The sequence below is a fragment of the Emys orbicularis genome, chromosome 25 (assembly GCF_028017835.1).
Source record: "Emys orbicularis isolate rEmyOrb1 chromosome 25, rEmyOrb1.hap1, whole genome shotgun sequence".
Taxonomy (NCBI): Eukaryota; Metazoa; Chordata; order Testudines; family Emydidae; genus Emys; species Emys orbicularis.
Window position 1 is genome coordinate 12,817,569 of NC_088707.1, and position 25,752 is coordinate 12,843,320.

Below are 25,752 nucleotides of genomic sequence, written 5' to 3' on the forward strand. Positions count from 1 at the left end.
CCGCCGAAGTCCATTAGCCCCTGGCCCACCTTGTCTGTATCCCCATTTTAGAGGGGAACCGTCAGGTCACGGAGGGGAAGTGACTCTTCCAAGGTCACGCAGAGAGTCAGTGGCAGCTGGAACAGAACCCAGGAATCCTCACTCCCGTGTCCTTACTCCAAGCTCTAAACCAGTGGTTCTTAACCCCCCCCCCCAAACCTCCCCCACATGTAACTGTATGGGAAAGGCAGGGTGGTCAGAGCCCCAGGTTGAGAACTGTGCTACCCCCGCCCTGGCAGAGATCCAAGCTGTGGGCACACCTGCTGCTTATCTTAGATTCACAGATTCCAAGGCTAAAAGGGACCACTCGACCATAAAGACTGAGCCCCTACAGAGCACAGGCCAGAGACATGCCCCCAGATAATTCCCAGAGCAGATCTGTTAGAAAAACATCCAGTCTTGATTTAAAAGCTGCCAGAGATGGAGAATCCACCACAGGCCTTGAGAAATTGTTCCAATGGTTAATTACCCTCACTGTCAAAAATGTGCCCCTTATTTCTAGGCTGCATCTGTCTAGCTTCCACTTCCAGCCATTGGCTCGTGTTGGACCTGCCTCTGCTAGACTGAAGAGCCCATTATTAAGTATTTGGTCCCCATGTAGGTACTTACAGACTGTGATCAAGTCACCCCTGAACCATCTCTTTGTTAAGCTACATAGATTGAGCTCCCTGAATCTAGCACTAGGAGGCAGGTTTTCTAAACCTTTAATCATTCTCGTGGCTCTTCTCTGAACCCTCTCCAATTTATCAACATCTCCCTTGAATTGCGGGCACCAGACGACACAGGATTCCATACGTGGCGCATGAATCTTCCATCTGGGGAGGCTTACATGTGGGCACTGGAAGCTCCCTAGAAGGCGGGGGGCACTGGCGCTCGGACCATGGCCCTGCCCCCACTTCACCTCTTCCCCTGAGGCCCTGCCCTCACCACTCCTCTTACTGCCTCTGCTTTGCCCCCTCCCCTGAACCCCTTCTGCTCCTCTCTGCCTCCTCCCCTGAGGCTGCCCGCTGCTCACTCCTCTCCGCCTCTTCCCCCAAAGCCCACCCGCCGGCTGCTTGCTCCTCTCCGCTGCAGAAAGGAGGGAGCAGCGAACTGGTGGGGCGCCGGGGGAAGAGGCGGAGCAAGAGCAGGTCCTTGGGGCACAGCACAGGTGGGGCCAAGGTCCTGGCACTGGTGGCCCCCACACTTCTAGGGAGCTTCACTTCTAACACTCCAAAGGCGGTGTGCTGGAGCGCCGCCAAAGGGAGGTGACCCACATCGCATCCGCGGCATTTGCCCTCCTGCATGGCCAGCCTTTTCGGGGGAGGCTTAACTTCCTATATGCACTGCCCAGGCAGTTTTCCAGCAGTGGGCTCACCAGTGCCAAATACAGAGATAAAATCACCTCTCTACTACTCCAGATTCCCGTTTATGCATCCCAGGATCACATTCGCTTTTTTGGCCACAGCATCACACTGAGCGCTCATGGTCAGCTGATTATCCACCCCCACCCCAAATCTATTTCAGAGTCCCTGCTTCCCAGGATGGAGTCCCCCATCCTGTAAGTATGGCCGACAGTCTTTTTTCCTCAATGTGTATATTTACATTTAGCCGTATTAAAACACATATTGTTTGTTTGCACCCTGTTTACCAAGCGATTCAGATTGCTCTGTATCAGTGACCTGTCCTCTGCATTATTTACCACTCCCCCAATTTCTGTGTCATCTGCAAACTTTATCAGTGATGATTTTATGTTTAATAGCGAAGGGCCAAGAACCGATTCCTGTGAGACCCCACTGGAAACACGCTTGCTCAGTGATTATTCTCTATTTACAGTCACAGTTTGAGACCTATCAGTTAGCCCGTTTTAAATCCATTGAATGTTGGCCAGGTTAATTTTATATCGTTCTAGTTCTTAATCAAAATGTGCAGTACAGAGTCAAATGCCTTACAGAAGTCTAAGTATATTACGTCAGCACTATTACCTTTATCTACCAAACTTTTAATCTCATCAGAAAAGACAACAAGTTAGTTTGGCAAGATCTATTTTCCATAAACCTACGTTGATTTGCATTAATTACATTGCTTTTCTTTAATTCTTTATTAATCAAGTCCCATATCAGTCACCCCATTTTCTTGCCCAGGAATGATGTCAGGCTTAATTACCCAGGTCATCCTGTTCACCCTTTATAAATATTGATACAACATTAGGTTTCTTCCAGTTTTCTGGAACTTCCCCAGTGCTCCAAGACCTACTGAAAATCAACATCAATGGTCCAGCCAGCTCCTATCATAGAATCATAGAATATCAGGGTTGGAAGGGACCTCAGGAGGTCATCTAGTCCAACCCCCTGCTCAAAGCAGGACCTAATCCCAACTAAGTAGGACCTAATCCCAACTAATCCTCAACTAGCTCTTTAAAACTATTGCATGCAAGTTATCTGGACATGCTGATTTTAAAATGTCCGACTTTAGCAGCTTCTGCTTTACATCCTCCAGCGATACTAGTGGAATGGAAAGAGTGTTAGTATCACCCTACGATGAGACTATATCATGTTTTCCCCCAAATATAGAACAGACATGTTTATTGAACACTTCTGCCTTTTCTGCATTATTATTGATAATTCTACCATTTCCAGCTAGTAAAAGACCAATGCCATTGTCAGGATTCTTTTTGTTCCTAATATACTTACAAAACTCCTTCTTATTGTCATGAATTCTGCTGGACATAGAGTTCTCCTTGTGTCTGTTTGCTTCCCTTATCAATTTTCTACAATTCCTAGCTTCTGATTTATATTCATTACTATAAACTTCCCCTTTCTTCCATTTCTTCCCCTTTCTTCCATTTCTTTCATTTATATAACACAAATATATATTATTTGTATAGCTGCCTTCACTTCCCCTCTATCCATGGTACGCCCACATCTTGATTACTGCATGCAGATGTGATCACCCCATCTCAAAAAAGATATATTAGTGTAACCCTTCTGCCAGACAGAGTTGACAGCAGCAAGGGCTGGGTTCAGTACATAGGGGTTCCCTTTCAACAATACAATGCAAAACCGGCTCAAGCCTCCACTAGTGACCTGGGAAAATTATACACTCCTGGGCGCCTCAAAGAGGCAATACTTCCCCTCTCACAAGCACAGAGTCTCAGTGTAGCAAAAATCTTTAATAACATGAGGTAAACAACATCAGCATTAACTTGGGAAAACACCACAACTAGGATTCATAAACACAAACCATGAACCAGAAGACCCACCCCCAAGCAGAGTTTACCTCCCAGCCTGGGTGGAAGGGGGAAGTATGGGGACACCTTACATGCTCCACTGCTGGGGTCAACAGCTGCTTGCCATGCCTCTCCGTGGGGTTCTGCTGCAGACTTCACCGCTAGCCACTCCTCTCCACCAGCTGTCCTGCTAGCCCCCCTGCTCTCAATTATTTCAGCTCTTAGTAAGTTCAGCTCTTTAGTGATTTCAGCTGTTAGCAGGGGAGCCTCAGTGCTAGTGCACTCAGAACCACTAGGCCAAAGTAGGTCTACTCTAATACTTAGATTTAGGTATCCTGATTTCAGCTCTACAGCATATAACAAGCCTCCTAAAGGAGTCAAAATTAGCTCTGTTATTACACTGTGGAGAGAGAGAAGGGATCAAGATGGTGCTCAGAACCCACACCAGCAAATACACATATCTATCCCTAGTCTCTCTTAGTTCACTGGGCTTATTCATGGGCAGGTCACCCATGTCCCTTGCCTAGGGAATTCTACTCAGTTGAGGGCGAGTTCTACTGTCCTTGATTCACATAACCAGATAACACTTTATTACTCCTGCCCCAATAACAAAGAGACTAGGGATCCCACAGCAGCCAAAATGACCATTTGGGCAAGCAGTCCCATCGTGCTAGGCAGGGTGGGTGTGCCCATGCAAATGAGATCAGCCCCTTTTCCACAGCTCACCACCAGATGTCAGGGTAGAGCTCATTCTGACTCTGCTTACATTAGAATTGGAAAAGGTACGGAGAAGGACAACAAAAATGATTGGGGGTGGAACAGCTTCTATATCAGGAGAGATTAAAAAGATTGGGCCTTTACAGCTTGGAAAATCGATGACTAAGAGGGGATATGATCGAGGGCTATCAAATCTTGACTGGTGTGGAGAAAGTGAATAAGGAAGTGTTATTTACTCCTTCACATCACACAAGAACTAGGGGTCACCCAATGAAGTTAATAGGCATCAGGTTTAAAACAAACAAAAGGAAGTATTTCTTCACACAACACACAGTCAACCTGTGGAACTCTTTGCCAGAGGATGTTGTGAAGACCAAGACTATAACAGAGTTCAAAAAAGAACTAGATAAGTTCATGGAGGATAGGTCCATCAATGGCTATTAGCCAGGATGGGCAGGGATGGTGTCCCTAGCCTATGTTTGCCAGAAACTGGGAATGGGCAAAGGAGATGGATCACTCTATGGTTGCCTGTTCTGTTCATTCCTTCTGGGGCACCTGGCATTGGCCACTGTCGGAAGACAGGATACTGGGCTAGATGGACCATTGGTCAGACCCAGTGTGGTTATTCTTATGTTCCCCCCTTTTGTCCTGGAGGGCAACCAAGCACGGAGGGACCGTGTGCATTGGTGACCACCTGGCTGCATGTGCCCTGTTGCTGTGACTGCATGTACAAATCAGGCATGCAAATGCACATGCAAATCTATGGAGAGCTGGCCCAAGCGCTGGAGAATCCCAGAGCTAGAGGGAATGGCACAGGACCCCCGCCGATCAGGTGACCTTTCCACAACGGGCAACCTAAGGCTGAGGTGACCCATGGAGCTGTAGGGAAGGGATGTGGCGGGCTCAGGAGAAGGAGCAGGCTCAGGGCATACAGTGGAGATCCCATGGCAGCTAGAGACAGGGAGGGACTTTCAGGCTAGACAAGATGTGGGAGATGAAGGCCTCATTTGTTTGCCACCTTGTGACCTCCAGATTGTCCCAGTCGAGATGATAACTTGCCAGTCCTGGGAGCCCTTCCTCCAGTCGGGCCGTCACAAGGGACAGTGGGCTGGGGATTATTTGGGGATCCGGTTGGGTTCCTCACATGCTAAGCTCCGTGTTCTTCTCTTTAAAGAAACCCAGGTCTCCTGCTCTGAATCTGCCGGGGGGAGCCAGGGGCTTAGCACAGAGCTTGTGGCCCATCCTTTGATCCATCGCGGAGGGCCTGGCTGGATTAACTCCTCAGCTGAGGCCATCGCTCATCTGCTCTGCTGACCTGCCGCTGCTTTGCTCCCCACCCCCTGCCCCCCATCCGGAGGTGGTGGGGATGTGATCATCCCAAACCCTCTCTCTGATGGCCATTCCCACCCCCACCCCCCAGCCTCTGGGAGCGGAGCTGGCTGTCAGGTGCAGGAGGAAAGGCTCCTTCCCCTCAGGGTGATCTCGGTCAGCAGCCCAGTTCCTACAGGTGGCTAGACTGTTTGGAGAGGCCTCAAGGAACCGTGGGATGGGGCAGGGTCTGCAGTGACACAGCTCCTCTCCTTTGGCCGGGCCTTTTACCTCATGAGGGTTTCCTGCTGTGGTGGCCAGCAGGGTCCCTGCCACGCTGGAGTGGGGGCAGCTCCGGGAGCCTCAGAGAAGTGCCCAGGACAGGATGATATGGGCAGCCCGGCCCTCAGCTGCCCTGCACGGGCCATGCAGCCTGGCAGGCCCCTAGCCTGGGCTGCCCCACGTGCCTCACCTACCATCCCCTAGCCCTCACCCTGCTGCTGTGACCCACTTTGTGCCTGGCACAGCCACACAGCACCCCAGGGCAGGGAGCAGCCTGGCGCAGCACAGACCCACAGGCCAGCCCTGTGCACGGTTCAGACCACGGGCCAGCTGCCATAAAGCCACGGCTCACCACGAAGGCAGAGCCACCCCTCAGCCTGGCAGAACGGGGGTGTAACTAACCCAGGAGAGGGGAATTCCTCCCCGAGGCCCTAGGGATGGTTTGATAGGAGGGTTCCTGGTTGTCCTTGTCCCTCATGCCCATCTCCCCTTGGGTGTGTCTTAGACCTGGGCTCAGCTCTGCTGCCGGTGTCTAGGTTGGCACGGCCCCTTGGCGGATCTCCTGCCCCATAGCACCCAGGCAGGGATCCCATGTCCCCTCCCTGCAGACAGCTCTCCCCACATGGCCCCTTGGGCCTAGAGGGCTGGGCCAGCCCCCTCTCCACTGGGGACCCCCCCCCAAGCTGGCTTCAGAGCCCCTGCCTCCTCAAGGGCCAGTCAGCCCTGGCCTCTCCTTAGACCACTCCCCCCTGCCCCGTCCCGCTGTCCCTTAGGCCCCACTGCCTCCCCCAGCGCTGTGGGTCGCTGCACCTGCTCCCCTAGGACTCTCCCAGCAGCACCGCCCCATCCTCACCAGGCTGCTCGGCCTCCTCTGCTTCTGCCCCCAGCCTCCCCGGGCTGCTCCTCCTGGCCACCGATCTGCTGGGCTCGGCCAGACACTGCCTCCACCCTGCCCAATCTCTCCTGCCTCCTGCTCGCTGTGGGACACAGCCTGCTGTGATGAAGCAGAGGGGTTTCTTGTTGTTTTCAATGGCTTGCATGCGGAGGGGGTGGGTTTCCCTGGGTGTTACTGGTTTAACGAGGTGATGGGAGAGGGAGTTTGTTGTTACAGAGGGCCAGCGAACGGCCAGGAGAATGGATATCCCAGTGACTGGTGACCTGGTGACTGGGAGGCCCAGCTCAGGAGTCACAGCTGGTTCTGGCCAGTGGGAGGACAATGGGCTGCGGAGGGAGGACCCCGGTGACCTGACCAGCCAGTTCCAGCCAGAGGGGAAACAAAGGACGGATGAGAGGAGAGGCTGGGAGGAGAGGAGGCCCAGGCAGCCTGCTTACCTGGGACAGAAGACAAAGGAAGGAGGCGGGACTTGGGGGACGGTGCCCAGCTGGAAGGAGGGGGTCTCTGGGCTCGGAGGGGAGAGCAGCCAGAGCCCACCTGGAGGCGGGACAGACCTAGATGTCCTGTGCTGCGGGAGGCCAGGCCTGAGGCCCTGAGAGTTTCCTGTGCTGTGTTCAGACGCTCAATAAACCCGTTTTACGCTGGCTGAGAGTCGCTCCGGTCTAGAGAACAGGGTTGCATCATTCCCTCTGGGAGTGGAGGCCCCGGGGGTCCAGAGCAAGTGGATTCCCTGAGAGGACCCACTGCGAGAGACAGGCGTGCTAAGGCTCAGAGAGGTGTGGTTCCAGGAGGCAGAAGGGGCTGTGGCTTGACCCCTGACAGAGAGCAGACCCCCGAGAAGGGCTGTCACACCGAAGGGGGTCCCCCCATGGACTGTACGGAGCCGGGAGACAGCACGAATCCTGAGAGTCCGTGACACCTGCCTCTGTGCTCGCCAGACGCTGCCCTGCGCCCTCCTGCTCATCTCAATGCGATGCAGAGGGCAGGCAGCTGGCTTGTTCCCTCATACCCTGGAGACACCAGCGGCGCGTGTAACCCACTGGTGGGCGGGTCTGTCAGCTCTCCCTTAGGCCCATCCACAGCTGTCACGGCCCCCAGCTCCAGGCGCTCACAGCTAGCTCAGGAGGGCACCGGTTCAATCCCCGGTGCGTGGGCCAAGAGTGTAGCTGTCACCTAAGGACAGTGAGGGCAGAGGTGGCGCTCAGACATGGCTGACAACCAGGCACCAGCCCTGCCAGTCCTGGGAGACCCGGGCCCAGGACACCAGCACTGTCCCCCGTGCTGGAGACACCTGGGGTCTTCCACTTCCCCAGGAACCTTGAGGTCCCTTCCATGGCAGCAGCAGAAGGGAGCTCCGGCTGATGTGTCATCGGAGCAGAGGCACAAGCACGTTAAATAAGGGATGCTGGAGACATGCATTAGTCCTGAGGCTACAGCAAGGGGATGCCAGCAGACAGAAAAGGGGGGGGGGTGCGTGGCGGGAAGGACACATCCCTCCCCCCGCCAGTAGCTGCACCTAATAGCACAACCTCTTCCTCCCTGGGGCAGGAGAAGCTGCCACGTCAGGGGACAACCACGCTGTGGAAACAACTAGATAATGAAGCACCTTCTTAGTAGCTGAGAGGCGAGTCCAGGCAAGTTGCCCTTCCGGCTCCATGGGGTGGAGCGAGGTGAGGGACAGGAGAGGACGCATCAGGCGGCTGCCTGTCACTGCGGGAGCTAGTCCAGTTAACGAGCGGGGACGAAGGACAGAGCGGTCGGTCAGGGCCCAACGCACCAGCTTCGCTGGGCCAGGGGAACCCCTCCTGCAGCAGGATCCCCGGAGCCAGGCAGGGATGGGGGTGCAGACGAAGAGGAGAGCTCCCAGGAGGCACAGAGCCAGGCTCACAGCTTGCCCTGGGTGTAGTCGTAATACTCTGCGGCGAGAAAGGGGTGGTGGTGGCAGTGCAGCGAGGCGGCGGCCCATGGCCCTGCCCTGCCGGATGTCAGAGGGATGCAAGGGCAGAGGGACCCCAATGCCAGGCCCGGAGCCGCCCAGCGAGGGCTGGGAGGGATTCGGCCTGGCCGTGTGGGCCGTGGGAGCAGGGCCCAAGGGGAGCAGGCAGGGATAGCAGCAGGAAGGCTCCTGCCCTACAACGCTGTGCGGCAGGCTGGAGCTAATCTGCATTTACCGACCCCGCGCCTAGGCCTTGGGGCTGTTGCTGTCTGGATCCCTGACCCGGGGCCTGGGCCTTCGACAGGGGAAGGTGAGTTCTGTGTACATGGGCTGGGCCCATGGCACGGGACGTGGGAGGTTTAAGGCCTGTGCAAGCAGCCGGGGAGGTGGCAGTGACAGTGACAGTGCTGCGAAGGCTGGAGGGAGGAGGAGTGGGGCTGGGCCCCTCACAACCCCCGTCAGGCAGGGGGAGCCACAAGGGGAAGGGGTTTGTCTGCGGCTGGAGGGGAGAGATGGCCACCCCTGCGGGCAGGAGCTGTGCCATGGGCAGGCTTGGGCGGGGAAGGGCGTCCTTACCCACGGCCGGCGGGACGTCAGCTCCCACTGTCCCCGTGGCGCTGGGCGGTGGGGGCGGAGGGACCACTTTGCTGTGGAAACAAAGCGAGGGCAGGGGGTCAGCAGCGATGGGGGGGGAGGGAGCTCCCCATCCCCCGAAACAAGCCAAACCACTGCGGCCTGCAGGGGCTAGTGGAGGGAACAAATTCGGGAGTCCTGGAGGCAGAGAGCCCAGGCAGAGAAGACCCTTGGGCTCACACAGTAGGAAGGCTGAGTCCGGCACTCCCACCCGCTCCTAAATCTCCTCCCCAACCCATGGCGTAGCCCATCTCCCAGTGATGCTTCACCTGTCACCCACCCGCTCCTAAATCTCCTCCCCCCACCCAGGGTGCTAGTTATTGTAGTAGCACCCATGGGCCTCAGCTAGGCGAGGAGCCCTGTTGTGCCAGGTGCTGCACATGTGCACACAAACAAACTATTGTGCCAAGTGCTGCACACACACACACACACACACACACACACACAGAGTTGGTGCCAGGTGCTGCGCGCGCACACACACACACACACACACACACACACACACACTGTTGTGTCAGGGTGCTGCACATACTGTTGTGCCAAGTGCTGCACCCACACACATACACAGACACACACAGTTGTGTCAGGGTGCTGCACATACTGTTGTGCCAAGTGCTGCACACACAGACACACACACACAGTTGTGTCAGGGTGCTGTGCGCACGTGCACACAGGCACAAACACTGTTGTTCCAGGTGCTGCACACACACACACAGACACACACACACACAGAGTTGTGCCAGGTACTGCACACTGGGGCCAGCTCCAGGAGCCTCAGAGACGTGCCCAGGACAGGATGATATGGGCAGCCCGGCCCTCAGCCACCCTGCACAGGCCATTCAGACACACACACACGTTGTGCGCATACACGCATGCGCGCGTGCACACACAGAGTGATAGCCACTCCCCGCCCCAAGGAGCTCACAGTGTGAACAGAGAAGGCAAAGGGCAGGAGAGAGGAATGTTCCATCCCTACATTACAGCTGGGGAACCGAGGCACAGAGATGATGTGACTATCCCAGCGTTACTCAGGGAGTCTGTGTCAGGGTCAGGGATCGAACCTGGATCTCCTGAATCCCAGCCCAGTGCCTAGCCACAAGGACATGAATGTCGAAGGTGCGGGTCTGGTTAGTTATATCTTATAAAATTAGCTGCCCCCTGAGGCCCCAGATCCCACTGTCCAGTTTCCCCGGCTGCTCTTCGTCACCCCTGGTGGCGAGGGCTGGGTGAAAACTGTTCGTGTAAACAGGATGCCTGAAAATTGGGTTTCTGCCCCAATGACTGTGTTCACGGCACTCCCTGGGAAAATTCACGTTTTTGTTAAAAAACGGAAAGTCCCCAAACCAAACTTTTCTCTTTGTCTGTCCCTGCAGTGCCTCATGGGAGCTGCAGTTCGGTTTCCACATTCCCCCAATCCCTTCTGTGGGCCGGGCTACATCTCCCACAATGTACGGGGGGGCCTCACACTCCCTTCTCTCCAGACAGGCCCCTGCTAGTGCCCAGACTGAGATTTTAATATGTACCTTGGAATGGCTCCCCCACCCCAGTGGCAGCAGCCTGTCCCCCACTTGCACCCCTCCCTGCCTCCACAGAAGGGACTGGCCCAGGGTCTGAGTGGGAGGAGGCAGGGCCCAGGAGCTGGTGAGTGAGGTCCATGGGATTCTAACCCGGTAGGAGCGGATGAAGTTAATTAAATGGGAGAATTTATTGGAATTCTTGGATTCCCTGCAGCTGGCTCCGCCCATCTCCCACTCTGATGTGATGGCGTTTCCCACCTTCCCTGCTCGTTTGATAAACCCATCAGCCCCCTTCTCTGCCCATGGCACCAGCCTCTCCTCTCTCTGCTGGCCTGGGCCCACCTCCCCAGCGCTCAGCTTCCGGCTCCGTACGCCTCCTGTGGCTGGCTCCCCACTGACGGTGCATTCTCGTTACTCACTCATCCTGAGTCCGGCCTGCTGGGGCTGGGTGCGGGTCCTGGCTGACGTGGCGTATGCTAGGGGGCTCCTGTGCCCATGCTGGAGGCTGCGCCAGGGGCTGCCATGCGGGGCCGGGAGTGGCGGTGGGGTATGGTGCGTAGTGGTGGTGGAATACCACATCTGCTTCTTCATCTTCAGTGTGCAGAGGGACCATGTTCACCTGCAGGGAAGGAATAAAAGGCACCTTGGGGCGTCTCCTTGCCCTTGGCCATGATTGCTACCCCTGGAGCTTTACCTGACTCTCGGTAACTGTGTTTAGAGAACTGATTCCTAAGCCCAGAAGACGCCTCCATGCTCACAGGCTCTGCAGCTCACAGCTGGGCTTGCCGGACACTCTTACAGCTTACACCCGGTGACCCTGATCATAGAATCATAGAATATCAGGGTTGGAAGAAACCTCAGGAGGTATCTAGTCCAACCCCCTGCTCAAAGCAGGACCAATCCCCAACTAAATCATACCAGCCAGGGCTTTGTCAAGCCAGGCCTTAAAAACCTCTAAGGATAGAGATTCCACCCCCTCCCTAGGTAACCCGTTCCAGTGCTTCATCACCCTCCTAGTGAAAAAGTTTTTCCTGATATCCAACCTAGACCTCCCCCACTGCAACTTGAGACCGTTGCTCCTTGTTCTGTCATCTGCCACCACTGAAACAGCTGAGCTCCATCCTCTTTGGAACCCCCCTTCAGGTAGTTGAAGGCTGCTATCAAATCCCCCCTCACTCTTCTCTTTGCAGACTAAATAAGCCCAGTTCCCTCAGCCTCTCCTCATAAGTCATGTGATCTCCTGCTGTAGCATGAGACTGTCATGGGGCCAGCAGTACCTGCCAGGAGCCCAGGCCAGGCCTTAGGGACACCCTGTGCGGTGACACTGGGCAGCATGGGCTGGAAGCTGGAGAGCCAGAGGGAAAAAATCCCCTTTGTGTTTCAGAGACTGTCAGGCCGGCAGGTACCCCAGTGATCACCCAGTCTGACCTGTACACCGTGGGCCCTAGGGATGAATTAATCCCTGCTTGAACTAGAGCAGAGCTTTCAGAAAAACATCCCATCTTGATTTTAAAATGGCCAGGGATGGAGAATCCACCCCAGTCCCTGGTAAGTCGTTCCGATGGCGTTCAGCACAGCTGAGTCCGTCCCTGCTCGGCCATGAGGGTCACGCCTCAGCCCGCTAGGCCCTGGGAGTCCCCTTGGCTCCCCGGGCGAGGGGCTGAGCTCCGCAGGCCTTTGGAGATGGAGGGCCTGAGCCAGCCAGGGAGCTCTGCCGTACAGCAGGCTCCTGTATTGGGGCTGGGGACCACGGCTGGCTGGCAAGGGCGGCTGTATCCCATGCAAAGCGCTATGGTGCGTGAACACTCACGCTGCAGACGGAAGCCCTTAAACGTCGTGAAATGCCACGTGCCGATGGCCCACCTTGTGCATTGGGCGGTGCCAGAGGTGGGGTGTGTGGCGGGGATGGGGCCGGGCTCCGCTCACCACACGGCTCGGGCAGCGGAAGAGGCAGCTGCCTTGACCTGGGCGTTTCCTGACTTTTGAGCGCTCCTCTCTGCAGCCAGGCCGTTGGTTTCAGGTGTTCAGGGTGGGCCAGGGGAGCAGGTGCCTTCAGCCAAGCAGTGGGCCTGGGGGGTAGCTCCATGAGAGCAGCTTTTCTTACAGCCCCAGGGGCTAGGACGTGGGGCTGGCGTTGGCCCCTTCCCAGCCGTGCAGGTGGGGGAGCGAGCAGAGAATCTCTCGCGTGTTCCCAGCTGAGTTCTGTGTTGCTGTGGGGAAGGGAGGAGATTGCGATTTGATTGACTGATTGATTTTAAATTGAGCGAGTCAGTGTTTATAAACTGGGCATCCTGCCAACTGGCATATCCGGAGTGTCACAAGGCAGGCCTGCCTTCTAGCACCCTCTGCTGGCCAAGCACGGCACTGCAGGTGCTCCCTGCATCAATTTCCCTCACCAGGGCTTTGCCTCTCCTGGGGATTCCCATAGGTTAGCCGGCTGGCTGAGTCACCCCATTGGTCAATCCCCTTCTGGGGTGACAGAAGTCCAAACAAAAGGTGGTAGGCAGGGTTCCCGGGTCAGGCTCAGGGTTACCAAGACCACCCTGTTACAGCGAGCCTCCCCTTGTGGCTCTGCCCATGCTCCAGTCACGCCATGCCGTATTTTAGCCTGTGGTTCCCCTTACCAGGCCCAGGCAGGCCCGTCTCAGAGTTAGCATTGTGGTGGGGGCCTGTGGAACTACTTCTCCCCCTGCAACCCTCAGCGTAACTGAGTCTCTCCCCCCCATGCAAAATGCAATGCCGGTGAAATCTGCAGATGACACCAGCCTTGGTGGGGAGGTAAACAGCCATCAGGCCAGGGCGATTCTCCAGAGCAGGCTGCATGGCCTGGAGAGCTGGGCTCACTTGAACGATGTGTGCTTTAATGCAGCCAAGTGCCAGGTCAAACATCTAGGGACAAGGAATGTGGGTCCCACTTACTGGGTAGGGGGGTACACTGGAAAGCAGTGACTCTGAATGGGACTTTGGGGCCAGGGCAGAACACAGCTTAAAGCTAATGCGATCCTGGGCTGTGTGAACAGGAGCATACAGAGTGGGAGCAGGGCGGTGGTGTTACCTCCGTAGACAACGTTGGGGAGACCATTACTGGCTCCCGGGCCCGGTTCTGGTGTCCGCATTTTAAAAAGGATGTTGACAAATTGGGAAAGAGGCACAAGAAGGATTCGGGCTCTGGCAAACCTGCCTCACGCTGAGAGCTACAGAAGCTCAGTCTAGGATATCCAAGTGAAAGTTAACAGATGACTGGAACAGTCTATAAATACCTTCCTGGAGAGCAGACGCTGCATTATGTTCTTTTGGTTCTAGGCATGTCTGCAGAACCTTATTGGTTTTTTCTACCAACGCCGTTGGATGTGCCCAGTCAGACCCCTGGCTTTCCTATACTGTAACTTCTAAATTCAGCTGAGTCTGGTTTCTAAGGTCCCCTGGAAGTTTCCTGGGTGGAGCAATTCGTGGGGTTACCTCACGTTTTAATCAAGAGCAATGTGTGTCTTTAATGCCGACGAGTTCACCAAAGCCATCCTGGCATTCTTCGCAAGTACGGGCCCTTCAAACTCAGCTGCTCCTGTTGCACAAAGTCAGATCTGCCTGCTACAGGGACAAAACCCAGGTCTTCCCTCCCATCCGCCCACAGAGGCTAAGGGAGAGGGAGCCGGAGTCTGCTCCTCCTGGTGCATCATCCACAGAAATGGTAGCTAAGTTCCAGCCTCTTCCACCAGGGCAAGAGCCACTGAAGACAATGGGGCTGCACAGGTGCCCCGGAGGGCCTGATTTGGCGTTAAAACTGGTGATGGAAAGCAAGGAAAGGACCCAGCTTGACTCTGGGAGCCCAGGGGAGTTTGCAGGCGGGAATCCTGCATCTTGCAGTCCCTTCTAGCCCTGTGGGTCTATGAGGCTATAAGCTAGTAGAACATCCGTTTGATCTACTCACTCACATTTGATCTGGAATCATCGAAACTACCCTCTTGGAGCCATTTAGTCACTTTTCAGAACACAGCAGCCCTCTCATCCGGCCCCCTGGCACGTACGCCTCCCGAGTCAGCCTTCAACTCAGAGATCACACACTCACGCCGGATCCTGCCTCGTCCAGCCACAGAGGGGTGGAAGGAATCGGGGATATGACAGTTATTCAGCAACAAACACTGGCCACTGCTGCTGCGTCCGCCAAAAGGGAAACAACATTTGTTCCCCCTGTGGGAATGAAATATTTAATCACTGTGCTTTGAATCAACTATTAAATTAAGTCCTTTGCAGGGCTGTTATGTTCAATAAATTGCTTCCATCCTCGCTGTTCAGTGAACACGCCGCCCTGTGCACAGCCAGCCTGTGCACCAAGGGCCGCGCTTACACCCACGTCGACTGGCATTATGGAGCTGGTTCAGGCCGAAGCCCACACCAGAGGGGTGTCAATTCTAGTCTGCAGTAGTGTGTTGCGCACCGTCTGGCCTTAGTGCGTGCTAATGGCCTGTTTCAAACGGTATTGCACTAGGGAACTTTCAGTGCACACCAGCAGCCCATTAGTGTGTAACACACTAGTGTGACTAGACTTCACCCCCCTCTAGTGCGGACTAACCCACCATGGCCAAGCCCTTCGTGACACAGTTCCACTGGCTTCAGGGCTGTTGCAGGGGGTGTAACGTGAGTTTAGAATTTGACTCCACAGGGCCTGATTCTCCATATCCCTGCACCATGTGCTACCATTAATACCAGGGCAAAGAGGGTGTCAAATGCTCCTGTCTCAGAATGGCAGCATCTGGTCCCCACTTTGCACTCAATAAATGAACACACAGAGTGCAGAAAAACAGAGAACCAGGCCTTGTCCACACTAGAAAGTTGTTCTCCTTTAACTAACCTGGCAGAGTTGAAGTGACACAATCCCTCCAGTGCAGACGCAGTTCTACCTGTATACAAGTGATTATCTGGGGCCAGGTCTGCACTACAAACGTGCATTGGTATCACTGCATTGCTCAGGGTGTGAAACATCCACACCTGTGAGCGACGTAGTGACACTGACCAAACCCTGGGTGTAGACAGTGCTGTGTCGGCGGGACAACATCTCCTGTCGACAGAGCAGCCGCCTCTCAGGGAGGTCAATTCACTGCGCCGACGGGAGAAGCTCGTAGCAGCATCTTCACTAACGTGCTACAGCTGCTAGTGTAGCGGGCCGGGCAGCTTTTTAAGCGTAGCCCGGCCCGCAGTATAGCTATAGCTGGGATCCATGCTATGGGGGAGGGGATTGCATAGCTTTAATTCCACTGGTATAACTAGAGCAGTACAACCTCTGCGTGTAGACAAGGCTTAGATTATTCCAGGGAACGAATTTTAAAACCTTACTTACGTTCCCCTGCTAAGACAGGGGCTTACTCACCGTCTGCACCTAGCTCAGTGGCTCGGGCAGCGAACTCAGGCAAGTTCTAGTCCAAGTTTCTGTGACGCTGACAGACTAGGGGCCAGCTCTTGCCAAAGCCCCAGGCCTCACTGAATGCTTACAAATGCGTGGCTGGAAGCCAGGCCAATTCCCTTGTGTATTAGTATAGATCAAAGTGATTGTTAACTGTATAAGAGTGTTTAAACTTCATGACAAGTAATGGGATGTTACATGCATGGTTTTTACTACTCTGTAGCCTGTTATAATGTAGCAAACATTCACATTGTGTTACTCCTGCAACTAAATAACCCACCAAAGGAGAAAGAAGCCTTGTGGCATGCAAATGATGACCTTTAACAGGAAAGTGCTAATTTCAAAGCAAGTGGTCATTGTGTGTGTGATGATTGGAGGTGAAAGACTCTAAATGCATTCCTCACACTCTGTCCTCAAAGGAAGAGCCCACATGGGTAGTGACCCTGGCAACCTGTTTTCTTGAGAAGAAGCTATAAGTGTGGATTCAGGGGAATCCTTCATCTCTGGACTGTTTGGATCCTAACAGGGCGGAATAACTGAACGAGAAGATGGAAATCCCCAGAGTCATTCTGGGTAGCCCTGAGAGAGTTTTGGGAAACTAGCCGACTACTACATCTCTGCTACCATTTGGAATTACAGACTGACTCACCTGTACATATATTGTACCTGCTTTACATAAGAACATAAGAATGCCCATACTGGGTCAGACCAAAGGTCCATCCAGCCCAGTATCCTGTCTTCTGACAGTGGCCAATGCCAGGTGCCCCAGAGGGAGTGAACCGAACAGGTAATGATCAAGTGATCTCTCTCCTGCCATCCATCTCCACCCTCTGACAAACAGAGGCTAGAAACACCATTCCTTACCCATCCTGGCTCATAGTCATTAATGGACTGAACCTCCATGAATTTATCTAGTTCTCTTTTAAATCCTGTTATAGTCCTAGCCTTCACCACCTCCTCAGGCAAGGAGTTCCACAGTTTGACTGTGTGCTGTGTGAAGAAGAACTTCCTTTTATTTGTTTTAAACCTACTGCCCTTTAATTTCATTTGGTGGCCCCTAGTTCTTATATTATGGGAACAAGTAAATAACTTTTCCTTATTCACTTTCGCCACACCACTCATGATTTTATATACCTCTGTCATATCCCCCTTAGTCTCCTCTTTTCCAAGCTGAAAAGTCCTAGTCTCTTTAATCTCTCCTCATATGGGACCTGTTCCAAACCCCTAATCATTTTAGTTGCCCTTCTCTGAACCTTTTCTAATGCCAGTATATCTTTTTTGAGATGAGGAGACCACATCTGTATGCAGCATTCAAGATGTGGGCGTACCATGGATTTATATAAGGGCAATAAGATATTCTCCGTCTTATTCTCTATCCCTTTTTCAATGATTCCTAACATCCTGTTTGCTTTTTTGACTGCTGCTGCACACTGCGTGGACGTCTTCAGAGAACTATCCATGATGACTCCAAGATCTCTTTCCTTATTAGTTGTAGCGAAATTAGCCCCCATCATATTACTTTACATTTATCCACATTAAATTTCATTTGCCATTTTGTTGCCCAATCACTTAGTTTTGTGAGATCTTTTTGAAGTTCTTCACAGTCTGCTTTTAACCTCTCAATAACTCTCATTCCTTCTTCTTAGCTAATAAACCTTTACTTAGTTTACTATAGAATTGGCTACAGGGGTTGTCTTTGGTGTAAGATCTAGGGTACCAATTGATCTGGGGTAAGTGACTGGGCTCTTGGGACTGGAAGGAATCTGAATGTGGTGTGATTTTTGGTGTAAGTGACCATTTATCCCAAAGTCCAGTTTGCCGGGGTGGCAAGATAGATTGGAGAGTCCAAGGGGACTGTCTGTAACTCCACGGTCAGACTGTGATAGTGATCCAGAAGTTCATATTTGTTACTGGCTTGGTGAAATCTAATTAGAGACCACACCACCAGCTGGAGGTGTCTGCCCTGGTTTCTGACAGTCTGCCCTGAGGCAGGCGCTCACGGTTGTGGGCTATTCCGGACAGCATGACAATCTTGTCCCAGTTCGACACACCTACCTGGGCAGCAGCGGGAGCTGGGCTGAATCCAAAGGATGTCAGTGCAGCCATCGTCATGTTGTTCATGATCACCTGATGCATCTGGGCGTTTTGTATCATCATGAACTCTATCAGATCTGCCAAGGGGGAAAGAACAACCCCTCACTATAGAGCTGGGTGAGAACGAGTGAGCAAAGCCATTCAGCTCAGAGCAACAGTCAGTTAGACTGACTAACGCCAAGCTATTTGCTGACTGTTGTGTACGGAGCACCTGGAAGATCGATAAGCGGCTGTTAATCGTATTTTAGGGGACGTAGCCATTGTTTTGCTGTGTCAGGAATTCCTGTCACTGGTTTCCGGAATTGCAGCAGTCTGAGCTGATGTCAGCTGTGATCTCCTAAGAAGAGCATGAAGCAAGATGCTTGGAAACAGTTAACCCGGCTGTGTGATGCTTCCCGGGGATGACCAGGGTTGGGAGGCACCTCGCTACCACCTGCTCCTAGCGTGAGGGAGGCTTGTCTGTGCCTGCCAGGGGTCAGCTCCTCATCTCCACCGGCAACGGGCAACACAAGCCCTTGCCTCTCAGCCTGCCCACTCTGCTGGTTAGCAACAGGCACACGCCCAGCCCCAAGCATCCCCCTGGAGTGTCCAGCCCCCGTTTCACTGGCCACTCGCACAATTCCCAGATCCACTGGTCCTAAAGGACCAGCACCCAGAGACACCACGGGACCACCACTCCGCTCAGCTCACAGCACTGGTTCATGGGGAAACCAAGTGTAAGCATATTTAACAGCAATTCAAGTAATAGCAAGTGGGTAGAAGTGTTGGAAACAACTGGTTCCATCTTTAAAACAAGGTCACACTGCGCCTTCTAGAGCTTAGACATACCTAACAAGCCATTCCTTTGTCTCATACAGGTTAGCTCAACCAGACTCTTCCTCCCAGAGTTTAACAGACAGGCTGGCCCTGGCCCTCCATTCTGAAGACAAGCATGCTGGCTGCTTGTCTGCTAGGTAGGTACCAGGTGTCTCTCTCTTCATTCTCCAGAGATGCCAAACTAAGGGCTTGTCTACACTTGAAATGCTACAGTGGCACCGCTGCGCCTCTAGTGCTCCGGTGTAGTCACGACCTGCAGCAATGGGAGGGGTCCTCCTGTTGGTGTAGGGAAGCCGCCTCTCCAAGAGATGGTCGCTAGGGCCTTGTCTACACTACACAGTTTCATCAATGCAAGTTACGCCAACAATCGAAAAACAGTATAATGACACCGCTTGTGCATATTCCCACGATGCTCCTTCCGTCGGATGAGCATGTCCACAGTTGGTGCTCTAGCATCGACAGCGAGAGCAGTGCACTGTGGGTAGCTATCCCACTGTGCTACTCGCCACCTACTCGCTGGGAAGATGCGAGGTGAGCTGTCCACACCGAGCAAATAGGAAGTGGAATTTCAAAAATTCCCAGGCCTTTAAAGGGGGAGGGGTGAATGCCTGCTACCTGGGTGCAGGGCAGCGGAGTTTGAACTGCTGACCAGAGCGGTCAGGATGGGCATTGTGGGACACCTCCTGGAGGCCATGTACAGTGACATAGCCAAGCGCGGTGTCTACACACTAACACTTTGTGCTGCAAAAAGCTCTACGCTTCTCGTCAAGGTGGTTTTATTTTGTCGGCAAAGCAGGAGAGTTTTGTCAGAAGGAGCATTGCAGTGTGTACACCTCCACTGATTTGTCGATGAAACGGCTTTTGTCGACAAAACTGTGTAGTGTAGACAAGGCCTAGGTCAAGGGAAGAATTCTTCCATCAAGCTATCATAGTATCATAGAATATCAGGGTTGGAAGGGACCTCAGGAGGTATCTAGTCCAACCCCCTACTCAAAGCAGATCCAACCCCAACTAAATCATCCCAGCCAGGGCTTTGTCAAGCCGGGCCTTAAAAACCTCTAAGGATGGAGATTCTACCACCTCCTTAGGTAACCCATTCCAGTGCTTCACCACCCTCCTAGTGAAATAGTGTTTCCTAATATCCAACCTAAACCTCCCCCACTGCAACTTGAGACCATTACTCCTTGTTCTGTGTAGAACTGCCTACACTGGGGGGTTAGGTTGGCTTACCTACACCGCTCAGGGTGTAGGTTGAATTCTTTGATCTCAGTCATAAACAGGACAACCCCCTGCTGTTTGTTCCTTCCTGCAGATTTCATGATCTCTCCTCGACTAGACAATCTTGATTAGCTCATGGCGCCAGATGCAGATCGACTTATGTTGTAAGACACCCAAAGGTCAGCCAGGGAGAGAGAAGCCTCTCCTACCCCCTGCCTGAACCGAATCTGTTTATCACCTTCAGATGACCTGTCTGAACTTACACACCTTCAGAGCATAGTTTTCAGTATGGCTACATAACTCCTTAAATATCACCCGTACATACATCTCCCAGTGACTAGGACGACCAGCGCTTTACTGGCTGTTGGTAGAGACGTCAGTGCCATGCTTTGCCGTACTGTTGTGTAGGCATTAGACCCAAGGGATCCCTGTAAACCTCTAGGCAGCCTCTATGCCCACTACAAGTTGGCACCAAGCGGGCTCTGGGTCACGAGTACCTGCTTTGAAGGGGATGGCGTGCGCTGTTTGGTTTCTTTCGGATGGATAAAGATGTCCGTTTAAACCATTGTTCTGGTGGGTTTTTAGCATGAAAATTTCAGCCTGAATATTTGTTAGCGTTGCTGAACTTGCAGGGAAGGTTTTGTGTTTTAGTCTCCTACCTTCTCGGACGTATCCTGGCCTTACGGGCTGAGTGAAAGGAGACAGGATCCCAGGGATCTGCTGAAATATTGTCAGCGGCTGTTGGGGAATCTAGAAAATAATGCAGAGAGCAACTAATGTGAGAGGGCTGCGGGGTGGGGGGAACGATTGGGGGAGGAAGGGCTGGGAGTGAGGGGGCCATTGGGGGAGGCAGGGCTGGGATTGGGGGGGCGATTGGGGGGAGGCAGGGCTGGGGTTGGGGGGGCCGCACCCCACCCCTCTGGAGGGCGAGCCCCACACTGAGCGCGGAGCCGGCCTGCTGCAGCCTGCCAGCTAGGGTGACCAGATAAGACGAAGAAAATATTGGGACAACCCGGGGCGGGGGGGGGGGGGGGGGGGCAAAAAAAAAAAGCCGAGTGCTGCCGGTGGAGCAAAATATTGGGACAAACAGCTAAAAATCGGGACGGTCCCGATTTTATCGGGACGTCTGGTCACCCTACTGCCAGCCAGCACATGCATGTCTGCGAGGTCTCAGCACGGGGCAGCCCTCGATGACCCTCTGCCCTCGCAGGCAAGGGCTCCGGACAGGGCCTCGCACCCTGCAAAGCCAGGAGCAGTCACGGGGGAGTCTCACAAGGAGCCTAGTCCCAGCCCAAACCTCCCCCCCAACCGCCCCTCATCCCACCTCATCCCAATCCCAGCCTCACCTCATCCCAACCCCCCACTCCCACCTCATCCCAACCCCCCTCACCCCAATCCCAACTCCCCCTCGTTCTCCCTCACCCCAACTCCCCCCTCACCCCAATCCCAACCTCCCCTCATCCCACCTCACCCCAACTCCCCCCTCACCCCAATCCCACCCGACTCCCAACCTCACTTCACCCCAACACCCCACTCCCACCTCATTCCAACCCCCCTAACCCCAATCCCAACCCCCCTCGTTCTCCCTCACCCCAACTCCCCCCTCACCCCAATCCCAACCCCCCATCCCACCTCACCCCAACTCCCCCCCACCCCAATCCCACCCTCCCCTCGTCCTCCCTCACCCCAATCCCACCCGACTCCCAACCTCACTTCACCCCAATACCCCACTCCCACCTCATTCCAACCCCCCTAACCCCAATCCCAACCCCCCTCGTTCTCCCTCACCCCAACTCCCCCCTCACCCCAATCCCAACCCCCCATCCCACCTCACCCCAACTCCCCCCCACCCCAATCCCACCTGCCCCTCATCCTCCCTCACCCCAATCCCACCCGACTCCCAGCCTCACCTCACCTCAACCCCCTACTCCCACCTCACCCCAACCCCTCACCCCAGTCCTAACCCCCACTCATCCCACCTCACCCCAATCCCACCCAACTCCCAGCCTCACCTCACCTCACCCCAACCCCCCACTCCCACCTCATCCCAACCCCGCTCACCTCAATCCCAACCCCCCTTCGTTCTCCCGCACCCCAACTCCCCCCTCACCCCAATCCCAACCCCCCTCATCCCACCTCACCCCAACTCCCCCCTCACCCCAATCCCACCTGCCCCTCATCCTCCCTCACCCCAATTCCACCCGACTCCCAGCCTCACCTCACCCCAACCCCCAACTCCCATCTGGGGTTACCACCTGGCTGGTATTTGACCGGCCTGGCCGGTTTTTTATGGATTTGCTGTTGCCAGAAAAGTAATTTAATCTGCTGGGTTTTTTTTCATGTGTGTCTAAAGATTTGCGTTTGTCACACTGCACTGGGCTAGCTAATGTTCAAAGTGTCTGTGTCCTGCCAGAGACGCTGCAGCACTCCCACTGCCGCAGTTTACGCGATAACAGATCAAAACTACTGAAAACACAGCCGCTATCTGCCCACCAACACACAAGAGTGAGGGGACCTGGGATGTCGTCAGTCTTCTGTATGGGTGTTCTCTCTCTAAACACTATAAAGTGGCTGTTGCAGGGGGTTGCGGAGTTGCCTTGTGGTTGGTTGGGGTTGTGGCGGGTTTGCCTTGTGGGGGTGGGTGCTGGTGTTTTTGCATTTCAAAGGTGGTAACCTACTTCCACCCTCACCTCGCTCCAGTGCCCCCCACTCCTGGCCCGCTCACTCCCACCCCAACTCACCAACCCCCCCCCACCTCATCCCAGTCCCTCCCCTGATTACCCCACACCCGGCCCCCCTTGTCTCACTCTATTCTCCTCCCCAGCCCTGGCCCCGTCAGAGAGCCCAGGTCTCCTGAGGGCAGACGCTGTCACAAGCAGTCCTGGCAGAGGAGTGGAAGAACAGCTAGAAACTCAGTGCCCTGAACGTCTCTCACCGTGGTAAAGGGAAGCCCAGCCTGTGGAATCGGGACCTGGCTCCCCCATAGCTGCCCAGTCCCTGGGGCCAGGCAGTGCCAGCCAGCCATGCATGGGCAACTCAGCAAGACCTTAATCTGCGGCTCGGTCTCCGGGATTTACCTACCGGCTGTTGGATGATCTGCACCCGTGGGGGAGTCTCCTCCCAGGCCTCAGCTGCCCCCAAATTCATGGTGAAGGCGCAGCCCCCGTCTGGAAGGAGCTTGCCAGTGAGGACTGGATGGGAGCAACCCTCCAGGGAGCAGGAAAGCAGTAGGCAGCCAACACAGTTTGTTGCTATAGATGCCGTGTGTAAACAAACCTGCTCCGGAGGCAGAGAAGGCGTCTCCGCTGGGCTCTCCCCGTGCATTGTGTCCCCAGAGACACAGGCCCTGGCGAACCCCTGCACTGAAATGAAGCAGGCACACACGGGGGGCAGAGTTAAGGGTGTGCATGCAGCCTTCACTCTGGCATTCCTAGCCTTAGAGGGCACAAGCATGTAGCCCCAGCATCCTGCTAGGGCCAGAGGGTGATCCTGATACGAGGAAACACTCACCAGCATGAGGCAGGGGTTCACATTGTGGCTCCGGGTGTACATCCCTGCGCCCGCAGGGTTAGCCACGCACCAGCAACGGTGCCGTCACCCTGAGCTTTGGGGAGAACAGCTCAAAAGCCAGGCCACGTATCAGCAAACCCGAAAAGTGACCGAAACGAAAGATTTCAGCCACTGAGCTCAGATTAAAGCAAGAACAATCGCCCAGCTCCCACTGCGTTCCAGGGACCAGAACCTCCTAGCAGCAAAGGAGGGTCAGATTTGTAAAGGCCCCAGGCACTGAAGATGCACTTGGTGGGATTTTCCAAAGCTCCCAGGCTACTAAGACAGAAAGGCAGCATGGTCCAGTGGTTAGTGCACGAGGCCTTGTGAGACCAGGGTTCAGTGCCCAGCTGTGCTACACTCTTCCCGTGGGACCTTGGGCATCTCTGGTTCTCTGCTCCCAGGGGCTCCTAGCCCTGCCCTGCAGAACAGAAGTAACCAGCTGCCAGTGTCCTCCCTGTGACAGAGCCACATCCTTCTCCCTCGGTGGTGTGACAGCAGTCCTCTGTAGCTGGGTAGCTTCCACGGCCTTGGAGGTCTTCGTATGAATACTCTCGAGGAATTCCTTGTGGGCACGGATGCTCCTCAGCCTAACCATCTCTTGTAGCTCTCCCAGCTGTTCTCTGTGCTAATCAAGGACAGTCTACTCTGTGCTGCAGACAGCTAATAAACCCCAATGCTTTTACCACATTGGCTGAGCGTCACTCACATGCTGAAGGTGGGGTGCGTTGCTCCCTTTGGGTGCACAAGGCAGGGAGCTCACGGTGCCAAGCAGGGATGCTGCTGGCGGCTCCAGGGTTTGGCTGAAGGAGGCGGTGAAGCCAAGGGGGCCGGGGCTTGCCCTGATGACAAAGTCAGACCCTAAGGGAGCCTGGCACACGGAAGGGGTCCTCCCAGGGATTGGTCCAGAGCAGGAAGGTGTGGCTGCTTCATGGGCCCGGTGAAGCCGGTCTGAGCAGTTCCCCCCCTTTGCTACCTGACTCGCTGGGTTCTGCCCCCGGAGCAGGTCCTGGCTGGAGCGGGAGCATGGGGCTAATCATGGTGTTAATGCGGCTCCCTCCTGCAGCCTCACTGCCGCAGGGGAGCAGGTTCCCGGGGCTGCGAGAGCCGAGGGCACTGGGCCCATTCGTGCAGAGGCACTTTCCTGCCCGGCCCCAGCGCTTTCCCCGAGCTCCCTCAACCCCCTGCATCCTGTAACCGCTGCTCGGGCTCTGCTCCATGTTCCCCCAGCACCAGCCGCTCCCCTCGGCTCCGGCCCCGGACACCAGCCGGCCTGTAACGACACAAACAGCTCCCGCTCCCAATTCCCGACTTTGGGTGACTTGGGGTGCACTGAGCATGCTCACCCGACCTGAGCCTGCCCAGTAACCTTCACAACCAAATGTAAAATGTTACCTGAATATCGGGACAATGGCGCCCGATTGTACATCGAGCAGATGTGCGCTGCCAGGGGCAATCCCTGCTTGCTAAGGTGGGGAAGTGACCTGGGCGGCAGCTTAGCAGGGCTCAGCCCTGGCCTGCCCTGCGTAGAATCAGCATGTGCAGAGGCAGGTGCCTCCTTTCCTTGGCTCTGCCATGAGCAAGGTGGACCGGTCTGCACCCACTCTGCTGGGGAGGAGGATTAAGCCTCTGACACTTACCTCAGGGACCTGCCGGCCGCTTCCTGGGAGCCACCCCAAGTAAGCACTGCCGGGACCCACCCCTGCATTCCCTACTCCCGCCTTCACTTGAGGAGGTGAGCAGCAGGAAGGGCGGGGCCGGACAGGGGAAATGGGGCATGAATGGCATCGCCAGAGGCACACTGGTCCGGCTGGCCCTGTGCTACCAGCATGCCCCTTCCTGTTGGGGGTGGGCCCATGCTGCGCCACACAGCTCCCCTGCCCAGTGCCCCCTGGATCCATTATGCCTTGCACCCCCTGAACCCACTATGCCCAGAGCTCCCCCACAACAAATGCACAGTGTTGTGCACACCACCACCCCTACCCAGCGCCCCCCCCACCCACAGCCCCACCACAGCTGCCCAGCACCCCACACAGAACCCCCCCACTCGCTAGTTTCCCAATACACACAGATTTCCCCTCCCTCCCTGTGCCTTTCCCCACAGCCCCACCACCACAACTACACAATGCCCCACACAGACCC

At 54.9% G+C, this 25,752-nt stretch overlaps 1 protein-coding gene across 1 annotated transcript; it reads right to left on the reverse strand.

Annotated features, from left to right (window-relative positions):
• Positions 1 to 8,333: 8,333 nt before the first annotated feature.
• Positions 8,334 to 23,208, reverse strand: PRR29 (proline rich 29). The gene is made up of 6 exons (XM_065422497.1): positions 23,143 to 23,208; positions 20,721 to 20,811; positions 17,989 to 18,104; positions 10,955 to 11,154; positions 8,962 to 9,032; positions 8,334 to 8,365 (listed from the first exon to the last, which is right to left on the reverse strand). The coding sequence occupies exons 1-6, from the start codon at positions 23,206 to 23,208 to the stop codon at positions 8,334 to 8,336; spliced, it is 576 nt and encodes a 191-aa protein (XP_065278569.1).
• Positions 23,209 to 25,752: the final 2,544 nt, after the last annotated feature.

Excerpts from the sequence above, each read along its gene's own strand:
- PRR29 (XM_065422497.1), bottom strand. The coding sequence starts at position 23,208 with ATGAATTTGGGGGCAGCTGAGGCCTGGGAGGAGACTCCCCCACGGGTG. Across the intron at positions 20,812-23,142 it reads TGCAGATCATCCAACAGCCG|ATTCCCCAACAGCCGCTGAC; the intron begins GTAGGTAAATCC and ends ATTATTTTCTAG. Across the intron at positions 18,105-20,720 it reads GCCAGGATACGTCCGAGAAG|ATCTGATAGAGTTCATGATG; the intron begins GTAGGAGACTAA and ends CCCCCTTGGCAG.